The sequence below is a fragment of the Bombus vancouverensis genome, chromosome 3, assembly GCF_051014615.1.
Source record: "Bombus vancouverensis nearcticus chromosome 3, iyBomVanc1_principal, whole genome shotgun sequence".
Taxonomy (NCBI): Eukaryota; Metazoa; Arthropoda; class Insecta; order Hymenoptera; family Apidae; genus Bombus; species Bombus vancouverensis.
Genome location: NC_134913.1, coordinates 17136071 through 17160082, shown reverse-complemented (window position 1 = coordinate 17160082; position 24012 = coordinate 17136071). Strand labels below are relative to the sequence as shown.

At 41.8% G+C, this 24012-nt stretch overlaps 1 protein-coding gene across 4 annotated transcripts in view; it reads right to left on the bottom strand.

Moving 5' to 3' along the window:
- osp (myosin phosphatase Rho interacting protein outspread) overlaps window positions 1-24012 on the bottom strand; it is a 213106-nt gene that overhangs the window by 134783 nt on the left and 54311 nt on the right. For all 4 annotated transcript variants that reach the window (XM_033328207.2, XM_076628023.1, XM_076628025.1 and 1 more), the window contains exon 2: window positions 15493-15573. In XM_033328207.2, the coding sequence (XP_033184098.1) occupies window positions 15493-15573 (81 nt within the window). The remainder of the gene's footprint in view (window positions 1-15492; window positions 15574-24012) is intronic.

Genomic DNA, 24012 nt, shown 5'->3' with positions numbered 1-24012 from the left:
TAAAAAAGAATGAGGAGAACTATCTTTTCGACGACAAGTGGTGACCATAGCGTTACAAAACATCTCATTCAAAAGGTCACACGAATGACATTCGATAGCAAGTAAGGGTTAAGTATTTATCGATGAAGAAAGTAAATTTAGGTTGAGTATTCTAGATGGATACGAATTTAGGACTTGCTCGAGTCAATGCCCTTCTAATCGATGCCTATTCAGATCTATTTCCTGTCTATAATAAGCAAACAGCACTGCATACCAGTACGCGTCGTGTTCTAGCTAATAATAGTCGGGATTCAACGATGAGTATTGACATGTCGGCTTGTTTCAACGCTATTGGATTATAGTCCGGAGGAAATCGATTCTCGTTACTATAGTTTGTTGCTACAACGTTCACTGTTCTGTCGCTCCACTTATTTTCAATCGGAGTACACGAGCAACGAAGCAGATTTCGAAGACTGTCAATTCACAATTTTAACAATTTAATACAAGAGTTTAATAATAGTAGGGTAATTTAGTAATAATAAAAAGATGATATATATATAATAGAGTTTCTATCGTAATAAAATTCAACATTAATTTTATCAAAAGCATGGAAACTCCTGCTAATCGTGAAATACAAGCGTCCGCACGACGCTTATCGCGAAGAATGGAAATTTCACTCGCAAGATCCTGGAATCACAAATTTCTCCCAATTACGAAGCATAAGAAACACAAGATGGGATTTTCTGGAAATGCTGCGAAGCAGAACCGAAGCAGAGTCGGCGATGCAACAAAGAGATAACATCGAATCGTACGCCATTCACCGCGGAGCCGATCCTCCTTGCCCTGTTACGAAGGTTTTCTTCTGTGGCGTTCTTCCGGGTCTTCTTGCCACTTCTCCCGGCTCGAATTACCGATCGAACTAGTCACCGAGTCCCGGAGACCGACGGCGATCGTGTCGTATTAACGAAGAGGTTTTTGCCTTTTACCCGTGCCAGAGAAATCCGACGAGTGGTTGGATTGTGCAACGAAATTTCTGCCTCTCTCGATTTAATGCCGCCTTCGCCACACGAACGCGAGCAGAACGAAGCTGAAAGCGGCGGGGACAAGAAACCTTAGGGACGTGTTCTTCCACGAATTAGATCTCTGAAAAGTCGTCTGTCTAAGCTGAGCACAGTTTACGCAATTTCCCGTTCTTCCTGCTACGCGTTTCCGGTTTCCAGAAAAGGTCACGGGTCATTTCAGACAAAGAAGAGCATGAGAATCGTCTTGAAGACAGATGCGGGTTAAAGGGGAGCGTGCGTTTCATAGAAGTAAGTAAGAAAGTTCAAGAGTTCCTTGAGAGTATTTATTTTAAATATCCCGTGACATCTAACTTCTTGATAGAATGGAATTCTATCTTTTCTTTTTTTCTGACGTTTAGAGATAAACGAGAAAAAAATAGAGAGAAAAAAGCTACTAACGTGGTGCTACCGATCAAAGTTTGGAGAATCGTGGAAGAGATTGGATTCTAATAGAAAAGTCAACGCGCTAGTAAAAGACAAGAGATGGAATTAAATCGGTAGTTGCCGCCTCGGTGTCGCAACTAGCGCGAAGAATTTTAATACCAGGCCGCGACAAAACGTTGTAGAAAACGATATCAGCCTGCCGATTCGCGGCTCTCTGTTCCCTTCTTTTCACGATCGAATTACCGCAGATCAGATTCGATCTTCTTTCCTCACGGTAGGTGCCAGGGCTCGCGTGTCTCGATATTTCATACGCGTACACTCCACGACAGCAGTTCTGCCTGTACAATCGTAACTTTCATCCTGATCAAATACACGATAGAAATTATTCCGATAGATCGATCGTATGTTTTAACGCTAAAATCGACGAATTTTCACAAAATGTCAACCGATCGATTTGCCCCACTCGCCTGTGTTTCTGCATCGACGTAAAATCATGTCCGGAACAATTGCTCGGCGGCATAAATCGTCGAAAACGTTTTCCTGGTTAATTCCGTGGTGAAAGGTGGACGAGGAACGGCGGAAAAGCGAAAGAGTCAAAAGAGAAGAAGGGATAGGCGAGGTCTATTCGTAGAACAATAGGCGGCATCGAGGTACCAGACGATGAAGTCACGACACACTCGTGTTCCGACATTGTGGACATTTTGCCGCGGCCAAATAGCGCCGATTTAACGCGCAACACACAGTTTCGCGACTGGCCAACAACGGCGTCCTGTATTCGCGACAGCTACGAGCATCAAGAATCGACTTGAACATGCCCGCATCCCATAGAAAATGGCAACTACGTGGAAACAGAGCGTGTCCTGGTAATGTCGCGACACGAACTCGCAGAAGCGCGCGTGTCCACGAGCACTTGTTCCTTATTCGCGCAGGAAATTAACACGAGCAACGCGAATGTAAGGTAATTAGTGGACTACAGATGTTTATGCAAATTCGTATCTTTTACAAACGTTATCAGAGAAATAGACTGGAAAGTCAGGGAGAAATAGAAAACTTGAAAAATTCGTACACGAGATGTTTAATTAACGTAGCAACGATGTAGCAAAGTTTCCTCTGCAATTTTGTTACTTCCCCCTCGAGGATCTCTTCAACTCGTTCCGCAACTTATCAGACTCTGACATTCTGTCAGGTGGATTCACTAGGAAGTACCCGAAGAGCAGAATTCTCTTAATCACGCGAGTTTCGATCGACAATGTTACAGTCGAGTGGACGAAATATTCTGACCGCGTATCAGCCGTTACCTGAATGGATCGCTTGGAAATGCAATGCCGATTCCAAGGGAATCCACGGTGACTCGAATAATCCCGCCGTGCACGACGAAGCCACGCAGATGAATAAAGTCCTCGTAATTGGCTGAAACGCAGCCCCGGCACGACATTTTCACTTTCCGCGGATCGTTGCCCCGATAATTACGTACTCTGTCGCGATTTGTTCCGACAACCAAAGAACTGCGATCGAACGAAAGCACCGGTTAAAATTGTAAGATCTTTGGTTTAAGAGCGCGAAAATCCTCGAAAGTTAAAATTATTAGATTGTCCGAAAAGTTTCTTCGGTTTCATAAAGTGATAACAGATGGACAACAATTTCTGTTTTATATTATTTTATTGAATCAGATGTGATCCATTTCGTTCTATTTCTATTATTACGTTCGTGAATAGTTCGATGAACTAATATAAAACAAAAATCATTGTGCGTCTATTATTTCCTTATAAAACGAAAGAAACTTTCCGCACAACCTAATAGAACTTTGTTTTCTGAGTGAACGATACGTTTAACTTCCGTGTTATCTCTTTTTTATCGGAAAGGTTCGAGAGTTTTGAGTTTCAAAGCTCTAAATTTCTAAAATTCAAAAGTTACAAAGTTTTTAAAATTGTTAAGCGTAAAAACGTTGTCCCCTGGAATGTCAAGATAAAAAGATAATTTACACGCATTTCCTTTTCTCCAAACTTTTCACAATTTGGATAGACACAAGCACGCACGCGATATCCAGTACCTGAAATTAAGGCGATCATTTTGTAAGCGCCTAAGGTCGCATGAAATTACGTCGATCGGAATAATAACCAGAGTACAGAACCTGACAGAAATCCAAATGAATCGCATGTCGAGCACTTGATTTATCCGTCTGTTCGCGGCGCAAACGCGACGAAATAAAAAGTGGAGTCCCTACGGTGTCGCGAATTAAACGATACCTCGTTAATCGCGTTGATTCGACCTATCGGTCGTTTAAAAATACCTGCAAAATCACGATCGTAAAATTCATGTTTCGAAGAACGCGTTACACTAGGGATATTCCAAGTATTCCACAATTATCCAGTCGTATTTGCGTGATTTTAGGTTATACGGTAACGAATATAAATCTTTCGATTATAGTTTAATCTCTTTCGCACTTTTCTTTACGCTTTTCGACACAATGGAACACAAGTTTCTCCGTTGTATCCCCCAAAGTTTCTCATTGCATTCGAATCATCGTTATAATCTTATTATCGTGAAATTTCAATATATCGGAGGAAAAGTGGATCGACCTAATTTCTAAGTATCGCAAAAACTAATCGATTCTATCACGGAATTACAAATCGTACGTCGTGGCAAAGCTCTGTTAACCCTTCACTGATTGGATAAAACAATGGCGTACACGGCTCGCGGCAGTCGTTTACCTGAAACCCTTGCGTACCACTACTCTATACCCCGCTATCGAACGTGAAAATATCGAGTTACCCAGGAGACAATGAACCGAGGCCCTCGCCAATTATCCCGACTTCCACGAATCTCGCGTAAAATCCTACTTCGGAGAACGTGTATTATTTCTTCGATCGACTCTAAAGACAATCGTTAAAGAGATCGATGCGAACCTTTTTTATACAATTTTGGGTTGCCAACTAAGCGATTGCGAATTTTGTCATTAGATGATAATGACAGTAGTTTCCCAAAACCCAATAGTTTCCACTAAACCTTCTATTAATCGACGCGACGACAAGACAGCCGCGCAACAAATCTAGTTTCCTTGAAATTAATCATCTTCCTTCGGATTTAACTCTACGTACGTACGAACAATCGATGCATCCGTGTACCACGTACGAACAGTTGAAATCCTCTTTCAAAACCTATACACCGATCACCGGTGATACTATCGTTAATCGGGTCGGTCGATTAATACTTTGACTGCCACGTTGTTCATAAAAGACAGGTTTCTCCTGTGACGCCACGGTGGTCATTGGTGATCAACCAGAGCGATTGAACTTCTTACGATTGTAAAAATTGAATGAAAATTGACAGTTAGGGCATTTTGAATATAACCGATAAATAAAACATACTTTGAGATAAAAAGTACTCCTATTGAACGATTAAACATTTTTATTAGAACATCGATAAAAAAAAAGAACGAGAACAAATGTTGCATCTAACGGTGCACCGTGTTAAAACACCGTGGCATCCTGAGCGAAACATGTGATTTCGGCGTGGCAGTCAAAGTGTTTTAACCGAAACAACGAGCGAACAACCGTTCGAGTGGCATTTCCTCGAAATCGCGATCGCATAGGTAACACGGGCGAACACAGCGCGGAACAACAATCGGCACCTCGGGTCCCAATCGAAACTGCTTTCTCTCGTGGCCGGGAGGTTGGCATTACCAGAGAGCCGTGCAGCGTTCCAGAGATTGATTGCCTTATCGATAATTAGCTTAGCACGAGCAACCGTGCCGGACCTTTTGTTTCACCGTCTGACCTCAACAACGCCTTCGTCGGACTTCTGCGACCACGAGAATTCCTCTCGCGTCGAGCCACCAATGGCTCACTTATCGTTTCGTACGTGCTCGTTCGAATTTCGTCGTCGAATCTCGCGAACCTGCTCTTACGGACTGGCTAGCTGGTAATTTTCGTTTCTCACCGCGTCGCCATTTATCAAACGGCGAGTTACTAGTTTGCAGAGTGACCAAGGCGAATGTTTCCACGAGCCAGCCGATCTCAGAGTCTTCCGACGATGGAAAGCGAAACGGAGGCACGGACGAACGCTTGCCAAATGGAGAAGCACAGGCTGCTTCTTAAGGAAAATTCAGTGAAAACAGGTTAGATTCGATGGCTTTTCCTGGGCCGTTCGAAGGAAAACTCGAAGAGGGATCTAGATCGATTCTAGAGCGGCGGATCGACGTTTCTCAAACGAGTATTTGCGTTCCGAGGAATCTCGTAATGTTCTCTGTTGCGAAGCGTGGATTGCAGAAGACCGAGATTTCTCTGGCTCCTTGAATCGATCAACGTTTCGTCAAAGTAGACGAACCTGTGTAGTTGTATGGGAAGTATGGTACTATGGTTCTGTAGCATGGTGTTGCTTAGGATCTTACGATATTCCATACTGCCAAGAACGAATTACGAGGAAGCAAGATTCCCTGGAGACTTGCGCGACATTTACAAACAAATTGCTTCTTCATCGAGGTAAACGAACCCACTGAAGGATCCTAAAACTCGGCATTCCTCGCGATCCAGCAACGTCTCACGTTGCGAAATCGAAATTCCAAAAACAGCAAGATCTCAGCGAGACTTCCACGGCATCTTTGACTAATCGGTGTTTCGTCAAAGCTAACGAACGCTCCACGGTGTAATTCGACAAACAATGAACGCATCGATTAGCGGACGCGTAGGTGGAGACGAGGATGAAGGCGCATTTGCACGTGTCGCACGTCCCTTGGGCGCCGAGGCGACGACGGGGAACCTGAAGGTAAAAATACGGGAGAGAAAAAAGAAAGAAAAAAAAAACGGCGACGAAAGGAAAGAGGTGGAAGAAGAGAGGAAAGCAAAAAAGCAAGAAAAAAGAAGAGGACAGCGAGGAAACGAAGAGAGGGAAGAAAGGAACGACGCGTGCAGGAAGGGCCGCCTTGAAGCTTTAAGAGGCAGCTCACAAAGGGTGGAGGAGAAAAAAAAAAGAAGCAGCGACGTGCATACGGGGCATAACTTGCGAATAATGCGCCGTTTTATACGGGCGTACGTGAGCGAGCCGTAAGCAAATGCATTTTGCAGCAGCGGGCCTTAAACCGCGCTCACATGTACAGTCCGTTGCATAAGATCGTCGATGCAAATATCTCTGTATGGATATTTTTCTTCATCCCCTCCTTCTTCGTTATTTTTATTCCCCTTCCTTTTTCCTTCTCCGTCTAATTCCAATTTTCGCTTCCTTCCCTTCTTCCTCTTCTGTTTTCCTTCTTTACATTACCTCCATTTCTTCTTTTTCCCTTCGCTGTTTCCTTTATATTCTTTTACCTTCTCCTTCTTCCGTCGCCTACCCTTTCTTCCTTCCATTTCCATCCTGAGCTTTCAATCTGTGTAAATCTTTAAGAAAATAACAATAATTTTCACAAGATCATCCCTTCCTTCTCCTTTCTTCTTTCACTCTCTTGTCTCTTCTTTCTCTTCTTTTCGCCTGGAACTTACGTAACGCCGATACGCATAAACGTTTGTACAAAAGAAAGAAATTAATTTTCACGGGAGGAGACACCAAATTCACGATCTTGCGTCGCAGATTGCACACGTATGGCCCGTGCTCGGTAACAAAATGCGATCGTCCTGTTCGTCGTTGCGATAAAAATACGCTCGTTAAAGCCTCGTGCGATGAAAGTTGCACGAGTTCCATCCACGGGAATGTTTAACAAGAACTCGCGAAAGACCACGATGACTCGTCTTCATTCAATATTGTTCAATTAAAAGCTCGTAAAGTTCTTTGATACGGAGATGGGGGCACGGTCGAGTGGTCGGGTTCCGAAGATCCGCCCTTATACCCCGGATAATCTTCCGTGGAATTACAGAACGATTTCACATGATGCCAGCAATTTCACTGGAAACGACGCGGCAGAGAAGGAGATTCATTTCTTTCTTCTTTCTTTTTTTTTTTTTTTTAATCCGGGGATTACGCTGCAATTTGGGCGCCATGGAAAAGGACGATAAAAGAATAACTTTGCTGGCTCTTTTTTCATTCGAAGCTTGTCTTATGAATATTCGTTGTCGTTTTATTAACGATGCTTGTAACTCTAATTTCTTGTAGATTGGCTTATAATTTTACTATGTTGTATAATTGCCTACAGAATTTTAATCTCTCGTAAAGTTCCATTTGAATTATAACGACCGTGTTGCTATTCAGGTTAACAAGTCTAGAAATTTCCAACATAAGTATAAATGTTTCTTTCGTTAAATTAATATACGTCGTTCACAAAGGCATTCTCAAATCACTGGCTCAGAAAAAAGAAACTTCTGCAACTTGAATAGTCGACGCTACAGATTTTCTACCAATGATAACAGAACAATCTTCATTAAAGAAAGAATTTTTCTGTCAAATATTTTCAACGCCCCGATAAATCTAACATCCAAGGCCATTGGCCTACGAGTGACGCGATCTACTTGGCCCGATTCATAAATACGATAGTTTCTTTTATTCAAAAGTCTCTGTTCTCGTTTAATATTAATGTTCACGGAATAACTGAAAATGAACCATCTTCCTTCGTACGAGTATAACGTTATCCCATCCTTTCGAACGATCAAGATTCTGTATAAACTGAAATACCATAGAGGCATAAAGGCAACGTGTACACGTCTCTTTCTCCAATTTAAAACACATCGTTTACGAAGGCGTGGAACGCGACGTCCTCGAATCGCTGGCTCGGAAAAAACGAAACTTCCACGCGACATAGATAGCCGATGCTCCGGATTTTCTACGAATTAATATGATTAGCCACGTAGAGCCACGCTTCTATTGTGACTCCCATTTGCAGTGAAAGCATACCATTAGAGACGTGCCACTTGCTTTTCCTCGAAGACGAAAAAGAAAAAGAAAAAAAGAAAAAATAAAGAAAAGGAAAGAAGAAAGATAGAGGAAGAAAAATTGGCGAGCGAGGACGAAAAGAATGGGCAAGAATACGAAGAAAGCTCAAGAGAGAGAGAAAGAGACCGGTTGCGATCGTGAGGGGACACGAGGCGCGTCCATTATGATGCAAATTAACGTTACCCGAGGAATTTTACGCTCGGCCTCGATTTTTTTCCCGCGTATTGCAGGTTCATTAGAGTGTGCCAATTTCTTCTGGCGTTTCTCGCAGAACCGTCTGGGAAAATATCTTTGTGCGCGAATTCCCCGGCTCGATCCAGGCCAGTCCTGCTCGCGAGAACGAATTAAGCCAACGTGCACGCGTTAATTGGCTAATTAAACGGGGCCATGGCGTAACATGCGATCGGTTTCGATCGATTTCGTCGGTTCGATCTTTCGACGATCGTTCTGCACGCCGATGAACAACGTACAACTTATCGGAGATACAATAGGGAAAAGGACGATTCGACGAGCGAGTTTAACGAGAGTCGCAGCAAGTGTAACCCAGATCGGAAATAGCCTGAACAGAAACGGTTCTAGACTTGCTTTAGATTCGACTTTGCTCGTCCCGCGTCACTGGCCTTAATGGATCTTCGGCTTAACGACGTGCGATCTTCTTTAACTGGCCACGCGCAAATCGAAATTTGCATAATATTCGCATGCTTCGTCCTTTACGATCCTACCTTGACTGGCTCGATTTTTTTAAATTACTGTCGAGTGAGAACTCGATTCGGCAGAAATTTCGATGTAAGTGGATCGTTGGTTAGGAAAGTATAGCGATAAAAGCAAATTGCGAACTGTTTTTGAAAGGAAATTGTGAGAAAAGGTGAAATACGAGCGAGGTTAAGCGTAATATAAAGTTAAGTAGTTAAGGACTGCGCGAGTCAGACATAACGCGACCTAAATATGTGCCAATTTGGCCCAAGTCCGGCATCGTTAAACTCATCGAATTAAATACAACCCACGTTCATAAAGACAACTTTACGCGTCACGAGCGTATATTCCATTTGTTCTTAATATCGTCCATTAAACCTGCACGAAGATCTCAATCATAATGCAATTATCCTACGGGATTACCGATTTACCATTTTCGGAACTTTCTACGCATTTCATTCGAAACAAAGATCTCCAAGTAACGTAATATGGAATTATGATACGCGATCAGAGCGGATACAGGCGGCCGTTGCATCGCCACAGTCCTTAGCGGTACGCACGCTTGATAAACCATAAATTCTGTTATGGCGGTAAGTATGCAATCCGCGTGGGATGAGGCCAACCGACAAAAGGAAAGCGCTCGTTCTTTCTTCACCTGATAAGACCGTGTTTTCTCTGCTACAAAGAGCCCAGGCTAACAATGAGGTATGCCAGGGTTACGCAATAGAACGCGTCTCTGTATTTATACACGTTTACGTGTGTTTGAGTACGTACGACGACGATTGTGCAATATGACGCCGGTGTACTTAGTATAACGCAACGTTCCCAAAAGAAACACGAGCAGCGTTCTTGTATCCTGATTGCGGCTATTATTTAACGATCGTCGAAACAGATACGGGAAGAACCAGCAGAAAATCGGTTGACAAACATCGACACGTGTCGGCGGTTCCGTGGTGTACGGCCACCGATACGATACGCAACACGTCGACATGCTGATTTAGCAGGTATTATGCTTCGTTTCGACGCACACGCTGTGTCATTATCGTTATGCAACTAATCGTTGGTAAACGACGGATAGGATATACAACGAGGGACGAAATTACATGTTCGTACGGTCGGAACGTGGAAATAGAAGAAAAGAATATGTTCGGTGCTGTTAAATAATATTGAATAACGCGGTTCTGAAAGATCGAAAAACAATGATTATTTTCTTAATTGTAATCGTACGATGAAAAAGGCATGGCATTGTGATCGTGTTATCGGTGAAGTCGGCGTCTCTTATCGTTGGATACGTTACGATACCGAGGCCACTGCAATATTCGTTTACTTTATTACGCACGCGGTATAATGTGCTCGATGACTCTACAAATTCGTTATCGCGATTAATGCACCGTTGTTCCCAGTTACGCAGTTTTATGCGCACTCAGCCTTAAATACTAGTCGAGTTTCTTGTGCTTTGTCGACGATCAATGCGTCATTGATGGCGTTTAATTTGGATAAAAGATTGACGAGGAGAGACGCGGTCGGTAGCTTCGAAAGAAAGTTTATCATTCTCTAATTAAAATATCGTACGATTGTCTGACCTGAGAATTCTTTAAAATTCCGACAAAGATTTTACAGCCAAATGTTCGAATTGCTGTCGAAAAATTCCGAGAATATAACTCGTGAAAAATATTGGAGATCGAATAAAAGCAATAACGTACGCAAGAGGAACGTACAGATTGGAAGAAAACGATCAAGGTGCTCTAATTGTCCGTCGTTATCTAGAGAATCGTCAAACTGAAAAAAGTTCTAAGCAAACAGGCAAATCTAGAACAAATTCCATATCTAAAAGTACAACTGCTGGGAAAAAATTCCGTAACCGTATCGCGCGATTCGCAGAATATTCCCAAAATGTAATGCTAATGAAACAATAGTATAGGCAAACAAAATGGACAAACTCGATGAAAATCAACATCGCTAAACGCATGAATTAGCAAGATCCACTTAATTAAGGAGTCTCGTCACGATTGTGAACCGAGAGAAGACGGTTGTTACGCACCGTTCGTCGTTTAGGCTTTAAAGGCCTTTAAGGCCTTAAGGCGCCTTCTAATTATTCACTTTCTCCGACGTCTCGCGGTGAAACGAGCGAGATTTACAGGCTCGCGTCTCGCTCGATGTAATTTCCACGATAGTTTCAACCTATTGAGAACGACAATACACAGAGCCGCCGATTCCCACCGAGCTTCCGGGTTGTTCGTTATTCCATGATGCCCTGTTTATCGGCCCGTATAACGATCGGTGGTGCCTACGTTTGTTTTATTCAGCTTGAATCGTTTATTTTCATACTCCTATCGAACAGCCATTAGAGAAATAATTGAATCGTTCGGAACGATAACGCCGATCGCGACTCCGTAAATTGAAAAACGTTCGTAAGGTTATTGTTTCTAACCTACCGTAAAATTTGCTGCTGTTTTCTGTCATTTCTTTCCGATAAATAGGCTATTCAATGTTTGTGCGAATTTATACTTTTATAAATGCAACTAAAAGAATAAGCTGTTCCGCTCGCGAAATTATATTTCGTTTTTTGTGCATTTCGTGTATTTTATCTCGTGGTTTTTCACTTCTTAATTTTCTACAAATTAAAAAGTCAAAAGTTTGCAACAAAGGAAGTCTCGAACGTACTGCTAAATCGTTCGTTTCTCGAAGAACGAGCATTAATCGTGTTACCCGAAAAATAAAATTGAGAAACTCGCAAAAAGCAGAGTTCGTCGGCTCAGCTTCTGAGAGGCTCGATTCGATTAAAGCGCGAATTGGGAATAAATCAGAGGCTGAAGGTCGAGGATGTATTATATACAGGCATCCTTTTCATTACACGAAACGATAGCGGTCATCTAATGAGAGTAATTTGGGGAACAGACAACGCGAACTCTTAGAATCAGATGCCTGGCTTTCGAGATGATATATGATCGTTTATGACGTAGAAAAGATAATTCGAACGCTGGGGAACTATTTTTTATTGTAATTATGTAACGCTAATCATATCTTTCTCGTGACGTCGATACACTTCTATGGTTCGTATCGTTGTATTACACTTTTTTGCTTCTATCATATTTTATAATTTTGTCTTTATCGAACATAGAATTATTGATTCTGTATCATTTTTTATCTAATCATCTTTTTCTATAATCGTGAAAAATATGAAGAAATCGTCAATATAAGACATTCCTCGTTTCCATACTATGGAAAAATATTGTTCAATTTGTTATCTCGCTATTTAAAGAAATTGAAAGTCTTTCCTTTCGTTGAACAACGAACAAGATCGAAACACAAAGATGTATAAACCACGATAAAATTGCTGAGAGAAGAAGAAAGAAGAGATCTACGAACTTGTAGAATTTAAATCAGAATTTTTGCACAGCGAAACAATAACGAAACAACGACAGATTCGATGATTATAACGAAAGCGACACCGCGATCAAGATACTGTCATATTCTGTATGGAAGAACGTCTGCCAAGGTGAACGATGACTGCGAACCGGAAGAAGAATTGCCATTATTCGCGGGACGGCGAAAAACTCGCGGAAGAGCAGTCACAGCTGTCATAGAAAATCAAGGGAGAGTTTGTTGATCGAGGCCAAACACGGCCATCCATGAAACCGCTTTCTATTCGTGCGTTTCTCGACAACGGGCTCCGCAACGACGCGTCGTACAATTCGATAATCGATCGTTTAAACTCGCTCTTCACGCATCCATTCGACGCTGATCGAATCGCGAAACGTATACTATAATAACGATATACACGCTTCTAATCGATTCGTGTTGTACGATAGCCATCTCCGGCTAAACGATCCTGCGATTTAACAAACTGTTCCAAAAAGACTGTTAAGACTGACGAGTTCGAAAAGCCAAATTTCTCTTTCAATCTTATTTCTTGCTTTTTTTTTCTTTCTTTTTAATATAGATACGTACGTAGAATGAAATTTCGACCAACACATAATGGATTCGATAACGTATATTCGTTAATTATTGTTGCGAATTATCGACTAAAGAGCAACCGGTCAGGTCAAACCGATCGGTCGATATCGCGTACCTCGAATGAATTAACGCTCGAGGTGGAGGAGGTTTAATATATCGAGTGTTAGAGTAATCCAGCGCTGTGTTGAACTAGTTGTGTAAACGTAACGTGTGATGTGATGCACGGTGGTGGTAAGATCTTGTTGAGAGTGAAGTATTTCACCAGTACAGTACGATATCCGATGATAAACCGTCCTTCTACGTTGCTGATTTTCCCTACCAGCCGTTGGGTTTCTTCTGTCCATTGTGCCCTTCCGGCTGGTCCTTTCCAGCGGTTTTTTACCTGACCTCGGAGTCGTTAGGTTTACAGCTCGGGGAGGACATGCAATTCGTAATTTCCTAAAGAAAGGAATGGGCCTGTCCGTGCCATAAACGGACAGTCAGTCAAAATTCCGAACAATTATACTCGATGACATTTTTAAATCAGTTTCTATCGTTGCCCATTTGTCATTGAGTTACGATCGCTCTTCGTCGATACGTATAAAATGCGAGATATCTCACCGATAATCTTTGGCGGCGGGATACAAAACCAGATACAACAAGACAGCTTAGAAACTATAAAAAAGTTATACAAAAAAACTATATCGCCAATAAAAGAATCGGAGAACGATCGTAGACGAATAGATGAGAAAAGTTATGGTTCGCATTGGTTACAAGTAACATCCTGATGGTATCGTTAGAAAATTTGCAATGAAATTTCAGCCGTGATAATCTCTGGAGATTAATTGAAAATCTTTATCCCTCGTTGGGACATCGGTGACTCTTGAGCGCCTTTGTACGCGTCGATCTCGCGGTATTTAAGCTTAGGCTACGGAAGCGTGGTAAAATGATCGGAGCTGGAGATCGGAAATGCCGCGTCTGAGCCATCGATCACTTCCGTTTCGATGCCTCGAGCTACGTGGCGCGTTATCGACAGTCTATGATCGCGAGATCGTGTTACAAGATCGATCGAACCGCACAATTTTCTCATTATCGAGAAAGCGAGGATAACCGTGCAACCCTGCGCTCGATCTCGTTGTGGATCCTTCGTAACAGTGCTGAAACGATCGATCCCATTGCCTTCTCTTCGCGTTTCCATTTCCATCTTCCCATTCTCGATATCGCTTCAACGAACAAATGCTATTTGATTCGCCACGACCACCGAATCAAAATTTCTATCAATATACGAGTGGTCGATATCAAAGGATAATAATTACGATCGACAGTACCATTGATGACTCTGACATTCTCCAACGATCAGGTAGCGATTCGATAAAATTTTAACAATAAAATTTAAAAAATAAATCTTCATCGAATAAATCACAAAACACATCGCAATATAAATTTGCTATTTTACTCTATCGTTGCAAATAGAAGATGTAGCAAGCTTACTCTCATCGATTTTATTCTTTACATGCTGCAATTCTATTCCTGTTATTATAACGCACAGACATACGAATGTTGTAAAACGACGTACGAATGTTTTCTATAAAATAAGTGTCCAAACACTTCCACCAGACGCTATACCGAAACTTTAAGAAATAGCAGAGAATGATGGAAGCAGCTGTTCTCGAACAACGTGCTACGTACCTTTTCCCATTTTACGGTAACTGCTCGCGTACGTACGTGACTACGAATTACAAACAGTTCCCGCTGGTTACCGATCGTCCGGTTTTTTCTTCGTTTTATATTTACGACCGCGAACTGCGAATCGGCCGTTCCTTTCTAAACTTTCTCCGGCGAACAGCGACGCACGATTCTTAACGCTTCGTATCGAATTTTTGCCGCGTCCAGATCGATAAGAGAACCGCCGATTTCGCTGTCCTCGGAGCGCCTGGTGATCTCGGCCACCGCCGCGAGTCCTTCATCGAGACCGCCGAGATTTATGCCGATCGTGAGCTCCCGTTCAACACAGAACCACGGGTATATTAATTTCCACTCCGTTATCGCAGCGATTCTTCTTTTCCGCGTCGTTGTCGGTAGCTTGGCGCTAAGAGAGAAATCGGTGTCCTCGAACATGTCCTCGAATCGCAAATCTATTAATCGTAACTGGAGAGCGTCGTTCGCTTCGTCGATTGGAAATTATTTATTTTTCAAGAATTTCTTCGGGGCAAAATATTTGATACAATGAGAGAAATAAATTTCTAGCAAATATTTAGAGATGAATTCGTTTGCGGCGCATAAATTAAATATTAGAGAAATTCCACTTTCCATTTGTTCGTTAACACCTTAGACACGGTTGATCAGGTGTAGTAGCAAACAGAAGAAAGTCTAATCCTACTGCCTTCTTTTACTATCGCAAGATTATTCGTAACCGACGCAAACAATCATTTTCCTAATCTTTTTATTCGAAACTTTTATCAAAAAAAAAAAAAAAAAAAAACGCGTATACTGTAGCAAAATTTGATAAATGGTGACGTTAACGTAATCTTCTTCGACGATAGGTTTTAACGGTGAAGCGGAAAATTCGTTTCGTTTCTCTTACCTTCGTTCGATTCAGCGGATTCGAGAAATCCCAGCCCGGGGCGACGAACAGGTACCCGCATTTTGAAATCTTCCTCGTTGCCTGCAACATAAATATAGATCGTGTTTAGTTTTGACGTTGATCGATACTAGTAGCTATCGTTAGCTCTACAAATAGCCAGCAGGCTTATTGGTATTACGTTATGTCGGCTAAAAAGAATGTTCACTGGATCGAAGTTATAAATGTTTATAGATATAAATGCAGTGACACCCGATGAACAGTGTAGAGATAGTACAGAGACGGTACAGAGAAAGAAAAGTCAATGGTTGGTGAGATCAGAATGAATCCAAAGAAGTCACACTTCGTCGCGTGCATTATGCGTTTCGTCACGTTGCATTGAACTTCTGACGTCGTTATTATTTCTATCGAGTACAAAGACTTTCTACGTAGTTTCACGTCGCGCTTACAGAACTCCTCGGCTGTAGGCGGACACCGGAGAAATATGTACTGGCGAACCAAAGAAATATGAATATCGATGACACAGATTGGACATTGTAAAGCGAGACTTAACCTCGACGAATATAAACGAAAAACATATACTTCTAAATCTATGCTACGTTTTATGCAGCAGTCTCGTTAACTTGTTAACTCGTTCCTCTTCTTCTACGTCCCTTCGACACCGCTCTGATAATATATTTACACATCGATCTTCTAACGCGAACAATAGAGTACGTGAAGAAACAAACATATACCGAACGAAATACAATGTCGTTTCTTTCTTTTATACGTATCGACTTTATCAATTTTCTATTTTATCGCTCACGTTTTCCGACTAACCCCCTCCAGCTCCATCGTAATATCAACGACACTCGAAACTTAACCTCGATAAATAAAAATAAGGAAATACATAAAAAAAAATACATATTCTGTTTTACATAACAGCTCATTGACTGTCTAACTTATTCGACTAGTTCTCCGCCCAACCACTACCAACACCGCTATAATATCCACACTTCGACCCTCGAAACGAATGGGAGAGGGAGGGAGAGAGAGAGAGAGAGAGAGGATGAAACGAGATAATTATTAAAAAAGTTCCGGCGGTGTCCATCGACGTCGACATTCCAGAGAAAACATAAGCGGAATATCAACCACGAAAAGCAATCTCCCGTCGCGTCCATGGAACGAGCTTCTCCATGCAGCGAGCTAATCAAACTTTCCAACAACGCCGCGGCTGCACGCCAGATCCTCTTCAAACTCTATTATTATGTTTAGAGGAAGATTTAGGGGCTACCGTCCAGGGATAGAAAGAACGAGAAACAGTGAAGGAGGGAGAGGATTGGATCGAAGGGTTCAAGAGAGAGGAAGAGAAACAGAAACGGCGGCCATTCAGATGGAAAGGAAAGTCACGTGAGCACGTACAATATCTTCGAGGAATCTAAAATCGGTCATTCATCAGGAGCAAGCGTACGTTTCACGTGTTTCACGTGTTTCTCGTAGTATTTCCTCGATTCATAGCGATATATTTATTTCAACGATCGACGAAAGCCACTTCGACTAAAAATTCTCTTCCCACAGAAAATATAGAATGATCGTATGTTTGTTCTTTTTGACTGGAACTAGGATTAAACGGATAAAAGCGCGATGATTGGGAATTTTCGACTGTACGATTCGAGAGCTGTTGTCTGGAAGATCGAATTTATTTATTGGAATTTCTCGGGAGGGAAAGGAAGAGATCGTGCTCGGAATGAGCTGATCGAGAATCTGACATTTTCTTGTATATTCGTCTTTGTAATTAGAGAGCCCTTTTATAACAGTAATATTCCAATGTATCCATCCTGACTTCTTCTTTTTTTTTAAATAAAAATTGCTCGTTATAACCCTAATTCCTTGTAAACTCCTCCGTTGTGGCTTCATCATATTCTCATTACACGTCTAAAACAACGTATATTTAAAGAAACAGCAAGGTTTTAACACATACTCGTTACCGAGTGCATAATTTTCCATGTTTTCCCCGAAGGAACAACTTCGACGGATCGTTTTCCTTGGAAATATGATAATGAAGCTCGCGTGCACCTCTTTCGCGTTACATTATTCCACGGGAATCGCTTCCGTTGACGCACGGAAGCCAGTTTTCGATAGCTTTACACCGCGCTTTCCAAATATCTCGAAAAAAAAAGACGCGATATATCGAGGGGAAACAAAACGACCGTGCGTCACTTTCGCTCGTTACGAAAGTTGCATCCCGAGAAGGGAACGAGCCACGCGAATCAGCGAACGGTTTTTCCTCTCGCTCGAGAACTTTGTCGTGGAATTAAGTATACATGTTCGGGACGATCGAGCGATCTTCGACAGCTGAAGAAATTTCACCTAGAATGATGCGCGACGACCCAGATTTCCCGTGCTTAATAACAAGCCGTGCATCCAGTCGAAGGTAATCGAAGGTAGTGGAATAAAAAGAGAAAAAAAGGACAAGTACAACTTTGTCGATCTGCTGATCTTAATATGGCATCGATTAAAAATGTTTACGATCATAAGATACGAGATCTTTTTGGAATAGATTAGAAATCCGTGAAGTTTAGTGAAAAAATAAAACTAATCGCAATGGATTAATGTATAACGATATCGATTTTATTACTCGAGTTAGGAATTGGTTGTGGAAGGTAACCGTTGAAGGTTGTGGAAGAGTGGAAGATTTTATAATACAAGATACCAGTGCACGGTGGGCAGAAATATGATAAGTAGCCGTGAAGTACTTCATACGGAGGCTAATTTCACAGCAATTTACACTTTGCAATTTCTTCTTCGTAAATTGTTAGTGTCTCCTCATTTAAGATTCTACTTTCGTAATTTCATAATTATATATAGAATATAATGGTGTAGTTTCTAACATTCGAATGTTCGTTCTTTTTCTTTTTCTTTTTTTTTGTAAAAATGTAATTACACGAATGAAAGCGTGTTCTTTTCCTTACGTTATACAATTTCGTTTCGATTTCCTTGGTGCAAGTTTCATATTTTACATTCTTTCTCACGAAAGTCTTACAGATTTATCAACTTTGTGGGTTACATATAATTTCCCATGTTCTTCTGCGATATATAATCCATAGATAAAAATTTCTTTTCCCCTTCGCAACGTACAATTTCGTTTTGATTTGTGCGCTCGACAAGGTTCGTATTTTAGTCGTCGCTCACTCTAACGTCAAAATCGAGACTTCTATTTAAAAGAAAAGAAAAAAAATAGAGAAGAAAGAAACAAAAGACACTTCTACCTCACATTCGCGAAACATCTTTAAAATATTCGACATGTAAAACCGAAGGAGCAAACCGTAAAGGAGCTCTCGCGCGAAGAACAGGGACGAAAAAGAGTCCGCAGGACCGGTAAGAAGAGCGATACGTCTTCGTTCCCGTGACTGACGATCATTTTCCAGTGCGTGGCAATCACGAAACCAGGCGATCATCTGGCCTGCGCGAGCAAGAACGAGAATTCACTCGGCTTTATGGAGAAATAAAGTCCCTCGGCTCTCTCCCCTGCTCCTCGCGGAAAGAGGAACGCCGTGTTGGCGTTCTAACCGTGAGCGCGTCTTTCTTTGCAGAAAATTATGGTGTACCCTTGTATGGGCTAAACAAAAGATCACGGACACCGGCAAAAAGCCTCGATGCCTAAACATGCGCGAGCCACTGCGGAATTCCACTGTGAAATGGGGTCTAACAGAAACCTTGTCCACGATAAACTAATTTACGCCGCGAGATCTCTGCCGTGAGCGCAATTACGCTCAAGATAAATGAACGGCAACGCGTTTATTCTGCTCACGGTCGAGAAACGCATCGAACTTTACGTTATAGGGTAAATTAGAGGAGCATTCGGTGATTTTGTCTAACGTTCCGTAGCATTGTGATTCGACGAAGATTGAAATATTTATCGTTTATAGATACAATTTGTGTCGTTATCTTTTAATATGTTTCGATTGACTATCGATGATCTTCATAGCTGGAGAAACGTATAAAGTGACGCGCGTTGTACGTACGAAGAAGGTTAACAGTCAAAATTATACTAATCCGATTGTATTATTCTTTAAATTTATCTGTTTCTTAATTCGCATTTTATCTTTCGTGTGTTTAATTATATGTATGATTAATAAGAAGTTGTTTTACTGATTAAATTAACATTGTAATGAAAGATACGAAATAACTATTCTTGGATATTCCTCGGATAGGATGATAACAGGCGTTCAAAGGGAATTTATGATTTCGTTGGTTTTTGACGCTGTTATTATGTATCGTTACCATGGTATGCAGTGCGTAATCGTATCATCAATTAAGGACCAAATACGATGTTATATCGCTGATAATTTGTAGCCACATTCGATATTGGCATGTACTGCGTTTTACTACAACGAGTACTAAAATTAAGGTCTGTTACAAATTAGTGCACGCTGCAGTAAATCTAGCATAACATTATGTTTAATTCTCGATGTGATCGACCTGGAACCCGTTTAACCAATTACGTACCAAGGATTTCGCCTTATGTACCGATCGAAGGTTCAGTATACTGAATTCAATTACGCCAAAGGTAAAATACGAATGTTGCTGCAACATCTACCACGATCCACTCGTCCGAGCGTTCAGCGAAATTGAAAAATATATCAAACGTACACGCGGTACACTGGTGCAAGATTTTTACCACGAATGTTCAAATATTTTCAATATGATCGAGAAAGGATGGAAAACTTTTGCCTCGTAACGTGCTTCTTATATGGCGATCAACATCGAAGAAAATGTCGGATCGATTTCGGTATTACGAAAACGAAACAAACGCTGGTAATACAGCGTGATCTTTCTTTCGCAAGAAAGGAGAAAAGTATGCATAAATTGTATATCGGTGTTCCGGGAACGAGCCAGTCCGGATTCACAGTCCAGTTAGCTTATCGAGGACGATTAGAATCGCGATTCCACTAAGAAACGAGCCAATAAAATCGCGAATTCCTTCGTGGCTATGGCTACAACACACCTCTATGTTCGATCTATCCACCGAGATAATTCTAAAGATCCTGTATCTTTCTCTCCGTGGACGCTGTGCTTTTTGTCCGGTCGAATCGATCGCATCGAATCTACGCTCTGTTTAACCGCTTTCCGTCCGGGCGTCCGCTGATTTCCTGTCGTCCGTCGCACGTTCACAATTGACTTCCGGCCAGTCGACTCTCCCCCACGCCATACTATCTCGCATCTGGACAAAAGCGCGTTGGAAAACTACCGCAATTATTTTGCGCGTAAATTTTATCGCGTTTTATGCGAGTAATAACATGGAATGAAAAATTCGTATAATATAGAAATATACAGAAAGACGAGGATAGAGCAACGTCTCTTGCATTCGTCACCTAACGATTACCAAATAATCTTGCCAGAACGATCTCGTAGACATATAACCTTAATATATAACTAACGTAATAAATATTGCTAAATAAGCAGAAAGATTACGAGCATTCGGCAACGCCTTTTACATTCGTCGTTTCGCTAAACAATCTTCCCAGAACGATATTCGCCGTCTCTGTTCAGCTGACCTAATACTGCGAGATCCCACGAAGAACTACAACCGATATTAATTAACATCGTAATCTCCATCGATGTCTCGATAAATCATCTGAACGACAGGCTCTGAGAAACATTTCCGCCAACTGTGGTGCCAAACTTTCCGACATTTGCTCGCGCAACAAAGATCAACGAACGTCGATGTACTAATCCAAAGCTGAAAGATCAGTCGATGACCTGCCGTGGCGTCGATTGCGCAATCGAGGGACACGTTCGTCTCGGCAACTGGCAATAATTGGACAACAGGTTGATCGTTCGAGGCAAAGAGGTCTCTCCTTCTCTCGTGGCTTTCTCGCGGTCGTCCTTGACACGCTTCGACCGAGTCCTTGCCAGTCCTTAAGCTCTAAACGCGACCGAGATGCGGGCCCACTCGAGACCAGCCGCGCTAATCTCTAATAAAGTCAATCACGCAGAGGTGTAGGTGCGCCCCGACGCCTCTCAACGTCTAAAAGGCCAGCTTGAAACATGGCGAACAACGAACGTCGAAGAAACAAGTCGAGCTTTATGAAAGCAATTAAAAATCTACCGCGTCAGCCAACTCGTTAGCCAATCAGACCGTGTCGTAGGCGACGCCTGGTCAATAAAAAAAAGGTCCCGTTGAAACGTTCTCTATTTTGAGGACGTGACAAGTATGGTAATAGTCGCGTTTCTGGCGATACTCTGTGAATTTAATAAAAAGGACGTGCTAACGAAAAATCGATACTACAGATAGGAAGACTCTGTAAAATCCAATCTTTCTTTCCTATATGATCTTTATGTTTGCATGGATTTTCAAAAAACACATCATCGAACATTCTGGATAAAATTAAACGGAATCCTAGAATCATCTTACGTTATTTCAAAATGAACAACTTACGCTATCCCGTTGACGCGATAATCGAAATACGAAATAAAATATGCTACTAACATAACGTGTCACATGGCAAGCAACGTTTTAATACCTAGAAACGTTACTTTCCGATCACCTTTTTACAAAGTTAGAAGACCATAACTTTAAATTACCTATTACGGCACTTATCATCGGTAATAACACGCTTTTATCTGTAATTTAATTATTACATTGCATTGTGTAGAAGGCAGCCAGGTGTTGTCCGGATACTTTCGCGTGATGGTGTACATACACTACGTGATCGTATGGCCGACGTACGCTGTCGGAATACAGGAAGCCAGGCAAGATAGATGTCCGTTTAGATTCAGTAACGAGGCGGATCTCTTATTAGAGACGGTTTTCGTTCAGAGAGAGAATCAAGAGGAGGAACGGCGAATCGTTAACGTTCTATCGCCGCGAATTCATTTCTTCCGTGCGGTAATCGAGTGTAAATGCGATTCGACGATTCCCCTATCGCGGAACTCGCCCATGAAATCGTCCGCGGGCAAACCAATTTACATCGTCGAGTTTCTACCCGGCAACGTAAATCTGACGTCTTTCGAACGCAACAGGTATTGCCCTCTGACTGTGTCGGAACAGAGCGACGATTAGACTAATGCCGCGTTAACTGTTCATCGCTATCCTCACCCTTTGAAACTAATTTCGTGATGCACGATGTTTGGCTCGATTTCTCTCCTCTGAATTTTTTATTCCAACAAAGAAAAAAAAAAGAAAAAAAGAGGAAAATAATCGTTTCTACATCGTCGAAATGTCTCGCGTCTGTGGCAAGAAACGACGTATCTTAAATTTCAAAATCGCTAAGAAACCATGTGTGTCTTGATAATCGTCCGGACAAGATCTCGACTCGTGACCATCTAACAAAACAACGCTGTATACTGCCACGATTTCCTCTTAATAACGATTAATCGATGCCGTTTGACATTCCCAACAAAAATGTGTTAACCCATTGGCGCAAAAATATTTTTATCTTCGGAGATACTTCAATTCTGATATTGCTAAGAATCCATATATATATGTGCGTCTTGATAATTCATCGTACAAGACGTCGATCCGTGATCATCTGACAAAACAACGCTTCTACGATTTCTTTTTAACCGCGATTCCAATTCCCTTCTCTCTACATGCACACAGATTCCGTTCACCGAGCAGTGTTTGCGGTACGATCGACGATTTGTCGAGGCAGCATCGAGACTTCTACGTGCAGCAACTGAACACCAAGAAAGAGTCTCACCTCGTCGTAGCTTCGTTTCTCTCTTACCGGTCTCGAGACACGAAGAACTCGCTCGCGTGCATCACACGGGGAATCCCACGCATCTCGTCGTCTGCATATCCCACATCCGGTGTCCATTCTGGCCACCTCGACCAACCCTCGCTCTTGCATTTCTGCTTTCCTCTCTCGTCCGAGAAACCTGTCCCCACCTAGCATCCTGGTATCGAGATATTATCGCGACAAGAAATCGATCGACGAAAAGATTAAAGAGTGAGTTACGCGTCCACACGTTCGTTTTCACCGCCGCAGAGAAATATCTATTACCGATCGGTACAATTTTTTTCTCTTTTTTAACAGCCTAGGGGATCAAGGACGAATCGGTTCCACCTGCGAGATCGTGTTAATGGAGAAACCATAAAACGACTTCTTGAAGAGTTTCTGTCGAGAATTCTGGATCTTAATAGCCGAAATAATGTTATAGGAAAGCTGAATTTACACTTGGAATTAATATTAGAATAGTTATATATTTATTTTATGGACGATTTCTAAGATGTTCATCGATACACACTTGCACGCGTCTCGGCACTTTCTTCCATATCCGACTGTTAACCGACTGAACAGTTTTTACATTCATCTGTTTTCGAGACGCTGTGCACATACATACTTCCACACACTGATACTCACATACAAGTATCTCTACTACACATCTAACCCAGTCCAGCACGCAAAATTATACATATCCGAATAGTTTCAATACGTCGATTGCCGGATGAATTTCGTATGGCTGGATCGTACGAGTGCTTCTTTCAGCGTGAAATTTTATCACGTATTTCGGCACGATACGTTATATAAACCTACC